The sequence below is a fragment of the Thalia democratica genome, chromosome 1, assembly GCF_965202585.1.
Source record: "Thalia democratica chromosome 1, ktThaDemo2.hap1.1, whole genome shotgun sequence".
Taxonomy (NCBI): domain Eukaryota; kingdom Metazoa; phylum Chordata; class Thaliacea; order Salpida; family Salpidae; genus Thalia; species Thalia democratica.
In genome coordinates this window covers 51419165-51430528 of record NC_139165.1, presented here as the reverse complement: position 1 = coordinate 51430528, position 11364 = coordinate 51419165, and the positions used below count along the sequence as shown (strand labels likewise).

The 11364-nt window shown below is 27.8% G+C and overlaps 1 protein-coding gene across 1 annotated transcript in view; it reads right to left on the bottom strand.

Annotated features, from left to right (window-relative positions):
• Positions 1-2692: 2692 nt before the first annotated feature.
• LOC145838725 (cilia- and flagella-associated protein 54-like) overlaps positions 2693-11364 on the bottom strand; it is a 35037-nt gene continuing 26365 nt past the window's right edge. Inside the window, exons 36-52 of the mRNA XM_082946384.1 lie at positions 11002-11188; positions 10442-10645; positions 10038-10251; positions 9748-9920; positions 9079-9191; positions 8867-9006; positions 8560-8661; positions 8237-8341; positions 7401-7511; positions 6521-6694; positions 6196-6381; positions 5434-5556; positions 4693-4860; positions 4356-4490; positions 3892-4151; positions 3434-3761; positions 2693-3014 (exon numbers count right to left, since the gene is read on the bottom strand). Coding sequence (XP_082802510.1) covers positions 2718-3014; positions 3434-3761; positions 3892-4151; positions 4356-4490; positions 4693-4860; positions 5434-5556; positions 6196-6381; positions 6521-6694; positions 7401-7511; positions 8237-8341; positions 8560-8661; positions 8867-9006; positions 9079-9191; positions 9748-9920; positions 10038-10251; positions 10442-10645; positions 11002-11188 — 3020 coding nt within the window. The 3' untranslated portion in view covers positions 2693-2717. The remainder of the gene's footprint in view (positions 3015-3433; positions 3762-3891; positions 4152-4355; positions 4491-4692; positions 4861-5433; positions 5557-6195; positions 6382-6520; positions 6695-7400; positions 7512-8236; positions 8342-8559; positions 8662-8866; positions 9007-9078; positions 9192-9747; positions 9921-10037; positions 10252-10441; positions 10646-11001; positions 11189-11364) is intronic.

Sequence of the window (11364 nt, the reverse complement as noted above, 5' to 3'; positions counted from 1 at the left end):
ATTAAGAAAAAAATTCATATTAAATTAAAATACTACCTCTTTTAAAGTTTTGAAACTAGTTAAGCAATATAAATTTTGTAGTTACAATCCTTAAAAAAAACATTAATTTGTTAAGTTTAGTATAGTTCAAAACTTATGCTTTTTTACTTCAATTAAAATAATACTAATTTGAATATCGTTAAATCTAAAATAAAAAAAGAATTTTTAAATTACAGTTTTTCCTCTACACTACAGCTAATGAGTCTACTATAAAAAATTATTTAAAATTTTAGTATAAATGTATTAAAAAGGTTAATTAGAGACATAAAAAGTGTTTTTTTATTATAAAATTAAGTCTTTGTTAGTGTGAAAACTAATCTATTCAAGTTATAAAATCAATTTCCCTAATGATAACTGAACTTCTTGGTAACTGTCTAATTTGCACGAGTGTACAAAAATTGCACGAAGGGTCACTTTTGTACGAGCAGACAATTTTGCACGGTTTAATTTTTTTTTTCTGTACTAATTTTATTTTTTTTACTATCACTGTTACCCCTAACCCCTACCCTCGGTCGGTAGCTTTTTTTTATAATAATTTTTATTAGTTATTTTTACTATCACTGTTACCCCAACCCTTACCCTCGGTCATTAACTTTTTTTTTTCTTTTCTTTATTATTATTTTTTTTCTGTATTTTTGACTCTCGTGCAAAATTGACGCTTTGTGCAAAATAGTCTTCGTAGAATTTTTTGCCCTCGTGCAGTTTTGTGCAATTTAGCCCCCTCGTACAAATTAATAACCTCGTGAAATTTTGTCTTCGTGCAATTTAGACCCGTTCCCTGAACTTCTAAATATTTTACTGTTATAACATATATAACTTTTTTAGAGAAATTTAAATAATGAAAAGTGTTCTAGTTTATTTTATTCAGATGCAAATGCAGCTAAACCGTTGCGATATTCTGTGTATAGAGTTGTTTAAGCGATCGTACTATAGTTTCTTAACTATAAATTGACAAGATTTTTGTATAAACAAATTAAAATCAAAAATCTTGTCTATTCATGATAAAGAATTGCAAGATATAACGGAACTTCATTTATAACAGCTATACTTTGTAAAAAAATATAATAAGAAAATGCTAGATAACTAATTAACATTAAATGGATACATTAATCAAAGTATTTTTTTGATGTCCATAATTATAACTTATCTAAACAAATTTTCGGTGTGCAATCTAGCACTAATAATCTTGAAAAGTGTTAACTATTTGGGCCTTGATTTTTACAAAAGGTTTTTGCTCAAAAGTAAACAACTAAGTTCAATCTACAATCTTACCTGTACGTAGGTTTTTATTGAAACTTGACATAATTAGGAGTCATATATACAATTAGTAGATCCATATTGACCCTTTTCCAAAAAATTACCAGTTAAGCCCATTTAAATAGGTTTTCATAAAACTTTGTTTATATGTAATATAAGACTAATTACAAAAATTGTTGTTTTAGTACTTTTACTTTTGTTTATTTAATAAAATTTAAAGTTTACAGAGTACCACAATTCGTGTATTGATAAAGTTTTACTTTATAAGTTTACTTTGCTAACAAAATGAATAAGGCTTATAGTATTGTAGGTAAATACGAAAATTAAATAGATCTGGTTAAATCTTTATAATACAAGTTAGTTTAAGTAAAAAGGGGACGGGTCAAACTTTTGCACGATGGGTCATTTTTAAACGGAAGTTCAATTTCGCACGAGGGTAAAAATAAAAAATAAATTAATTAATAAACAAAAAACATCGACGAAAGGTAAGGGTTAGGGGTAACAGTGATAGTAAAATAAAATAAAATAAAACAAAATAAAAACATAAAAATAAACTAATAATATTTAAAAATAAAACTGTGGAAAAGTGGCCCTTCGTGCAAAAGTGTTTCTTTTCGTGAATATTTGGCACCGACTCAAGTAAAACTTTTTTTTTGAAAATTCTGATTACTGTAAGTTTCATGGAAGACAAAACTTGATACAAATATTAAAGAAAGTTTCATCCCTAAAATTAGCTTAATAAACACTAAAAAGCTTTAGAGTTTTAAATAAATACAATTACTTAACACGTGCAAATATGTATAAATTTGATAAAACACTTGGTTATACGATCTAATTACTTAACACGTGCAAATATGTATAAATTTGATAAAACACTTGGTTATACGATCTCATGGTGAATTAATTAAAATTAAAAATCGTTAAAATATTCAACTTAAATATTTAAAAACAAAACAAAAAATTTTAAATGTTTTTAATATAATTGTATTTTCGAAGTTTATCTGTTTAAAAGACTTTTTTGATTTATATAAATAAAGGTCAAAATTTTCAAAGTTATCTTTAAAGTGGTAAAGCACAGTTGACACATAAATTTTAAACACCAAAAATACTAATTGAACCAAATTTTTGACAACTTAACAGCTTAGTAAAAAAAACACAGTATTTTATTGAATAAAATATTTTGCACAGTATAAAAAATTATTACACTTTTTTCTGCTAATGATACAGTTTTAAAAATATCAAAAACAATAAACTTTTATAAATTGTTTTATCCTTAGCTATGAAACTTATTAAGTAATAATGAATTTATTAAAAATAATTTTATAAAGCATGTTTGTAAATAGTGATAAAACAAAAACAAAATTTAAAAAAAAATCAAAACAACATCAGTGCGAAGATATTACTTTATAAAACTTTTATTTTCAAGAAGTAAAAAAATTCGAAATCCAGTTTTTAAGAGAATGACTCGAATTGTTTAAACAACACCCATTAGTCGGTATCGAGCACAAAATTTCTGCAGTTTCTAAATTTATTTCTCCTTTAAACTCATCAACATTTTCAACACTGTTCTTACCTGATAACAACAACGCTAATTCCATAACTGTTTTACGCCATTTTACACTCAACTCTCCTCTTACACAAATTGTTTCCGAATGAGATTCGCTTTCATTATTTGTATCGTTTTGCATTTTTATTTTACCTAATTGTTCGGTAGTTTTCTGTTTAAATTACACAATTTTTTTTCTTAAAAACTAAAAATTTGAAACTGAAAAAGTTAAATTAACAATAAGAGATAATTAGTACTTTGCAAAATTTTTACAAAACGTTAAGCAGAATTAAAATAAGTATTAAATATAAACAGTTCATTACAAAACTATTTGTCATTTATATAAATAATCAAAGATAAAATCATTTATACCTAAACATACTTTAACCAGTAAAACAAAAACGGAAGTATAAACTTAAATGAAGAGGTAAAAAATTGATGCTTACTTTAAAATCATTAAGGTAAACTATTAAATATACATTAACACAAACTTGCCTTGTTAAATAAAACTATTACACGTACTACACTCTTAAAAACTATATAAAGTATTTTACATGTTGATACATTTTTTTTTACTTGAAAGAAATAAACCTGCTTCAGGGCGTGCATCTTCTGCCTCAAACTTTCAAGCTTGTCAAGTGAAACCGTTACGAACCCGACCGAACAACCTTCCGAATAATCGAACCAAAACAGCGTTGTGACGTCACAGTCATCGCACAAGTGGTTGTGGTTGTACGTGATGCAGAATATTTGTTCACCTGCGGGCAGGTCGAGGGACGGCGACCTTATCATCTGGTAAATAGGCAGGTTGTCGTGGAGAAACTGGTGGGTTTTGTGGAGGAGGTTAGAAATGCAGGTGTTTCCCCCGACCGAAGACTTTATCACCAGCTTGTTGTTTCTCAATATTTCAATTGATCTCCTATAGCCGGAAGTTTGAGATAAATTACATGAACTTAAAAAGTTTTTAGTAGTATAACTTCGTTAAAAAAAAAGAGCTGATATGGCAAAATAACAACTTAATGTTATGAAAAATAAAGCAACTGACTGACCTGTAAACTAGCAGGTTGTGGTTGAAAATTGTGTTCCATTTCAGCTTTCCTTTCGTCATTTCCTTCATTTGCGTCAACAACCACGTCACATTGAACTCGTCCTTCGCCACCCAATAACCGCCACCTCCTTCTCCTCCCGAATCTTCATCTTCCGAATCCTCCTTTTCTTTAGGTTTTATGTCCTGAGGATCTATTACATCGGCTATGATGTAGTCGGGCACTTTTGAGTAGTCTTCTTGTGTGAACTCAGCTTCAATAACCTGCATTAAGCGTAGTTTAATAATAATTACTTAAAAAAAAACATTTTTATTAAATTTGTTCTCTACAAACAAAGAAGTAAAAATATTATCACAACAAACTATATCAGAAATTAATAGCAACAAGCTTACAAGTTAAGTAATTAGGTATAAAGTACTTGTTTTTGCCAATATTAAGCATTTTAATCAGTGTTTTAGAAGACTCACCTTAGAACTGTTTGGTAGAGCAAACTTTTTGTTATCCATAAGTTGATATTTATATGCGGCATAAATGAGCTCACACGCGCGTTTTTTGTACTCTTTAACCAACAACTTATCCTTTTGTGAGTCATCAGGTTTGATCTTTTGTATAAATAATAAGGGTTTCGGATCAGTATAGTATTTTGTAAAAAATAATGACGAAAAATTATAAATTGAAAAAGTATTTAGACTGATTGATAGTATAATAGTTGAAAATGTTATTTTAAACGAGTAAAAAAATATAAAAAACAAATCTTGAAAAAAATTTTGAACGTTTTTTACAAAATAATTGATCCAATCTAACTTGTTTTTTAGAAAACATCATTTCAATCAAAACCATTTCTAAGCACAAGAGTCGAATAAAACTGTAAGAATAGCTCATATTTTTTGTGACAAGTTTTAACAATTGTAAACTTTTTTGATGCATAACATCGATGTTTGACATGTCAACTTCCAAAAACATTCTTCGGGCCTAAAAGACATTTATAACTACGTTGAGTATGTTAAGGGACCCTACGTAAAATAACTAATACTTAAACACTAAACACTATTTGTAGATATAATTATACTTTAAAAGGTTTAAAAACCTTTAAGTTTTATTTAAAACCAAATTTATCACAAAAAATAAAAAAATAAACTTAGGAGTCTTAAATATTGAAACAAAAATACATAATACTTTAGACTTTTAGAGTAACTATGATAAGAAAATTATCAGCTCAAATAGCATAAATAGTAGTACAAATTATATTCAAAACATTTAACCACTTAATAATACATATTTACTTATTTGATAGCTTTTTCTAACCGTTTTATGGTGAATTTCCAGATGTTGTCATAAAGTTTCTCAAAAAGAGCAACAAACGTAATAAAAGTCAATGAAAAACCAATAACGAATCAATAAACTATAAGTAACATATAAATCCAACTCAGGAGCTTACATAATGTAGAAATTTAGTTATATAACAAGTTGTTAACATTTCTATAACTTGCTATTCTATATTTAAATTTCTGTTACTAATATCAAACAGCATTGTTTAGAACAAACCTTGCAAAGTTGGTATCTTATCTCATTTAGTAGCAAGTTGTGTTCAGGCAGTGATGAAATTTGCAATGATTCTTTCAATAAACGTATTGCGAAGCTAATTTTATCTTTTTCTAAACCTGAAGTCTGTTTTTTGAGATTGTTGCTTTAACATAAACATATTTGCAGAAATAAAGCAGTATAATTCGCTTTATTTTTGGTTAAAAATTTACAAAATTAGTGATTCGGAAATTTATATATAAAAGAATACTTCAGTCATTTAATAAGACTAATGAGATCTTAAACTAGTAGTTGTATAGACTAACTTTTTAAATAGTCGTAAAGTTTTTAAAACAATATGTAATTCTATTTCAGAGAATTCTATTACATCATTACTTTAAAAAATTAAACTTTAGACACTTATAATTAAATCATAATGTTTATTAATAAATATAAGATCGCTTCTTAGAACATAGACTTTTCCCAATATTTTAAATCCGAACTTACTTTCTTTAATATTCGAACTTTTTGAAAATATTATATAAATGCATTCTAAAGTTTCCAACTGCATTTTTAAATATACAACTGAATATAAAAACTTTTTAACAACAAAAAACATAAATATGATCGTATAAAAAACATGATTTCAATAATTAGTCAAACGTTATACTTTTAAGTACAGTTGAAAACTTAGTACCCTAACAAAACAAAAGACTTTACAGGTTATAAACTGCATATTTAAGTTAAAAATTCAGCTATTCAGGATAGTTTTAACAAAACTATTACTTGGCTCAACAGCGCATTCGCAAGTCTAATGTTGGCTTGTATCAGCAGAATGTTGCTTGAAATGTGTTGGTTTTCTAAAGGTAAAACGAGAGCGAAGCACCCATCTCTTTTGTGTAGCACTTGTTCGCCTTCATCGACAAGTTTATTTAATATCGCCGATCTTACACTAGTGTAGCAATCCAACAACTAAAACAACGAAAACTGTACTGTAAATTATGTAGGTCTAAAATGAATAAATAAATAGTTAAAATATTGAAAAAATAATGACAAAAAATCAAAAACTAAACACATCATATATAAAGCATTTGTTTCTAGAAAAGCATACTTCGCTCTGTGATTTCTTTTCCAGCAGAACGTTAAGATCGGTGAGTTTTAATTGAGCTTCGACTAATAAACTGTGACCTTGACAAGAAAGATACTGTAAACTTTCAAGGCACGCAATACAGTCCTCCAGCATGTGGTATGATTCATCCGTAGTCACTCCATCTAAAGATGATCCCTGGGAAATTGAAAAATTATATATATATATAATTTAAATCAAAATAATTTTAGTTCTGTTACATTGCAAAAAAACTTGTTACGATTTGTATCAAACTATTATGTTAAGCAATACTTTCTTTATATTTAACATCTCAACATACTTTTTAAACTATATGAACATTTAGAAAATCTTAATATAAATACATTCCCCAGATGTTCTTGTGCTAAAACTTTATTTCAACTAACGGCGTTTCACTGCTCTCAAATAAATAAGAATAGAGCTTTTTGAGACTCCGTAGATCTGTTCTTAAATTTATTTGAGAGCAGTGAAACGCCGTTAGTTGAAATAAAGTTTTAGCACAAGAATATCTGTGGTATATATTTCGATAAGCTTAGCTTATCAGGATTTCCAGGATTTAACGCCTTTTAACGTTACATCTTATAAATACATTCTAAAGTTTTGACTAAGTAAATAAAAAACTTGTGGCCGCAAACACAGTTTAACAAACAATTACTTTAAAGCTTTAGCTAGATTAGAAACTAAAATATAAATTGGTCTAAGTTCAATATCTATAGACAAAGACATAAATACACAAAATGTATCTATACTTAAGCAAAGAAAGTAATCAGCATAGAAAAACAAACTTAATTTAATTATTAGGTATTTCAATATTTCTTTGAAATAAACTGTTTCCTTAAAAACCAACGAAAACTTGAAAACTTACAAGTAAGAGAAAAGCTGCTTGCATTTGCACATCGTTACAAGCTTCAGCCTCGTTCAAACCATCGGCGCACAACGCCTGAGCTTGGCTAGTCATGTCTTGTCTTTCAGATATCTTAAATATAGTGAATAAAATTAAGTTTTAAGACAGTACTGTAAAAACATTTGATTATTATTTCAAATAGATATGTTTTACTTTAAGTGAATGATAAAATTCAGGACGGTTTTTTTGTCTTTATTGAAACAAATATTTATAGAGATTGATCAAAATGAATAGTTTAGAATAGTACAGTTACAGAGCATAAATATAAAATGTTGATAATAAGCAAGTTTTAAACAATATAAGCACAACTAAATTTAATTTTTTCATATAGAAGTTAAATTTTTCTTAGAGGAATTTGATACAACAGTATGTATAAAACTTAGTTAAGGAATTCTTAAAACATTCTCTAGTAGTTTTATGACCTAAACAAAAAACCTTAATAAAAGCTTATTACAAAGAAAACTTACAGATTAAGTAAACTTGAAATTACTATTTTTATTTGTATTAAACGGATATATTAAGTTCTAAGTTTAAAATTTGCAAAAAAGTCTATGAAAAGTGCTAAATGCAATTAAAATTGTTCTTTGTAGTTATGGTAAATAAATTAATTTAACTATTGAGATTGAAAATATATTAATTGTATAAATAAGCTTAAATCTAGAAATATAAAGAAAAACAAACAAAAATTGAATTTTTTTTTCAAGCTTCCCGAGAATTTTTAAACTATATAAAAATAAATTTCAATGTATTTAATAAGCTTTGATACAATACAACTAATAAAAATACATCTTTCTTACCTTAGTGAATCCTTGCAGCTCAAATGAAGAAGCTAAGCACAGTTTGTGTCGACAATATAACCAAAATTGAGGTGATAATTTCATGCGATATAAATTTTCGATTAACTGTTATTTTTATAAAAATTGTCTGCGTTGTTACCTTAAGAATTTCAAAATCTTAATAAAATGCTTTAATATACGTTAATATTTGCTATAAAACTAATTATTGTTTTGTATATTAACAAAAACTCATAAGACAAAGTGTATAGTCATACTTTTTATATATAAACTATTCAACACAGTATATACAACAAAGTAAACTAAGAAAAAGCATAATAATTTACTGTGAATGGAGACTTTAATGATTGGTCTTTTTTAGAAAAAATATGTGAATTTTGAAGGTAAAAAAGTGCTGACACGGCATGTAGAATAGCAATCGATGAAAGCTGTTGAAAAAAGTATTTGATAAAGGTAAAGTTCTTAAAACATATGTTGAAAAAATATGATTGTTATAAAATAACAACTAGACTTTTTGAAAAATCATAAAAAGAGACAAAGTTTATCAACCATTGATAAAAAATTAGTAAAGTAGTCACTAATAATTAGCTGAAGATCTATGGAATAATAAAAAAGAGCATTCAAATGGCATACCTGGTAGCTTATATTTATCTCGCACAACAAAAGTCTACAATTAGTTACAATCCACAGCTCAGAACAAGTCAAATCTGCTTCGTTTTTATGACTTCTGAGCAACGTTGATACTATATTCTCGGCAACCGCCAACAGCATTCCTACATATTTAAAAATAAAAACCGTCAAAGTTGTTTAAATTTTTGTGTAATTTTAAAAATCACACGAAATACCTTTGAAGAGCGAAGGAGTGAGCTCGGAGTTTCTGTTGATGAACATGGATTCGATGTAGGGACTTCCCGCCACCTCCTCCTCCTCTTCTTCGCGACGCTGCTTCTTCGCTCTTCTAATGATTTGAAATTACTTTTTGAATTCATTACTTTGTAAACTTTTAATTTATTTAAGATTACTATGTTATCTACAGTAATGTTACATAGTATTCATCTACAAGTATAATTATCGGGTGAAACATTGGTTTATAAAGAATGTTACATGGCTTAATTTAACTTATGCAGTAAAACAAATAGTTCAATTACAAAACACTAAGTTGTAAACAAAACACTCAAAGACATGTTATTAGAGCACTGAAAACTAAAAATTCAAAAATATTTAATAAATATTTTTTTTTTTAAACAATTTAGTTAAAACTTACAACTTAAAACAAAACTAATCTTAAAAATACATGGCTTGCCCTTATATAAAAGTAGTTACATAGCTTTAAACTCATCATAAAATTACAGTACGATTACAGTAATTCATGTTAATATATAATAAAAAGACAACAAAACAACTTATATATTTTTTTAACCTAAATAATGTTATTTTTTGGTAAAAACATGATCTTTTATACTAAAATAGCTGGTTAACCATGTAAATATTATATAAAAAATAGCTAATCTTACTCGTGTGATATTTGAAAGTTATTAAGTGTCGGCCGCTGAGGTAGCTCTTGTATTTTGTTAGCCATGATAACCAACAATTCAGCCACAGCTAAAGTTATGTCACACGTAAGGTGAGCTCCGTACTTAGAAGCCAACTTCGCGCTTATTCGCTTTCCTGCTAACACTTCCAATACCTATAAAACGAAATTCCAATCATATGATAAATAGTATATGATTTTATTATATATTAAGTTTATGAAAAGTGTTTATTTACTATTTACATCTAGAAGTAAAATACTGTATAAACACACCTGTAAGTTATCTTCATGGCATAGTGACTTACTGCAATCGAGTTTGCTGTTCAACGGATACTCTTCTACGGGGGAGTAGCCGGCTGTTGTTTTGTGAGGCAAGCAGGTCCCGTAAAGAAGGTCGATGGCTTTTTTAGTGGCGTGATGAAAGTTGTGAGCTTTCGTTAGCGCACGTAGCTTTATCAACCTGCAAGCTGTTGATCTGAGTGTGTCTCTGTTCAAAATTATGCATCAATTATGAAACAGCTTGTTTAGCATACGTGCTGAAAGAATGGTTTACTTTCAATGCATTTGTACAACATTATTTGAAAAAAAAATTAAGAATTAGAACAATACTTTCAAAGCAATAAAACAACACACATACTTTAAATGAGTTAGAATTGAAAAAATAAAGTGTCTCATACTTTGCGATGAACGTTGATATATACTGGTACAAAGTTGTAACAGGTAAAACCCTGATGAAATACTTGTTTTCAACCATTTTAACACATATCCACTGCAATGATTCGAGAAGTGACGGTAGATTACAGCGGTTTTGATCGTTGAAAATACTTATTGAACTCATCAACTCAAAACTTTTGTTTTCAGGAAGATCTTGTTTGAAGCAACTGTTTTTGTGCACTACTTTTATTTGAGATAAAACTCTTATAATTTAATTTTATCAATTAATATGATTAAAGAAAAATCTTAACCGCTAACAGTTTTATTAAAACTATCATTAATTTATGAACTTTTGAAAGTACCACAAAACTTACAAAAAGTTACATTAAAGCAAGTATAATTAAAAAGCAATAAATCTACGTTCCTCGTCGAAAGCAACTTTCCTAAAAGCTTCAATTATGAAATAAATCAAAGGTTATTCAAGTTAGTGTTGCGGTAAATTTGGCTTATAATTTATATAGACTTATAAGTATTGTATGGCTTAAAACAGTAACAGCACGAATTACCTATGTAAAAAAATAACCTATGACTGTTGGGCGAGTGATAAGTTTCAAGGAAGTTCTCGCATTCTTCAGGAATGATTTCATAACTCGCATAATCATAATAGGCGGTAGGGTGAGGCAAACTGCACTGGAAAAGACACTTGACAAGATGAGAAGCTAACATCAAGCAGTTCAGCTTTGAGTCTGAATCTTCCATACAGTACTGGCCTGTTGTAAATAAAAAATAAAGTTTTAAAACTACATGGTGCCCATCAGTGGCGTCGCGTGGTATTTTTTTTAGGTGGTGCACAATTTAAAAAAATATCAATTATTTTAATAAAAATATGTTTTTACTGTCAAGTTTGAAAACATCTGAACTTTTGCTACACCTGAAGATAAGTTTT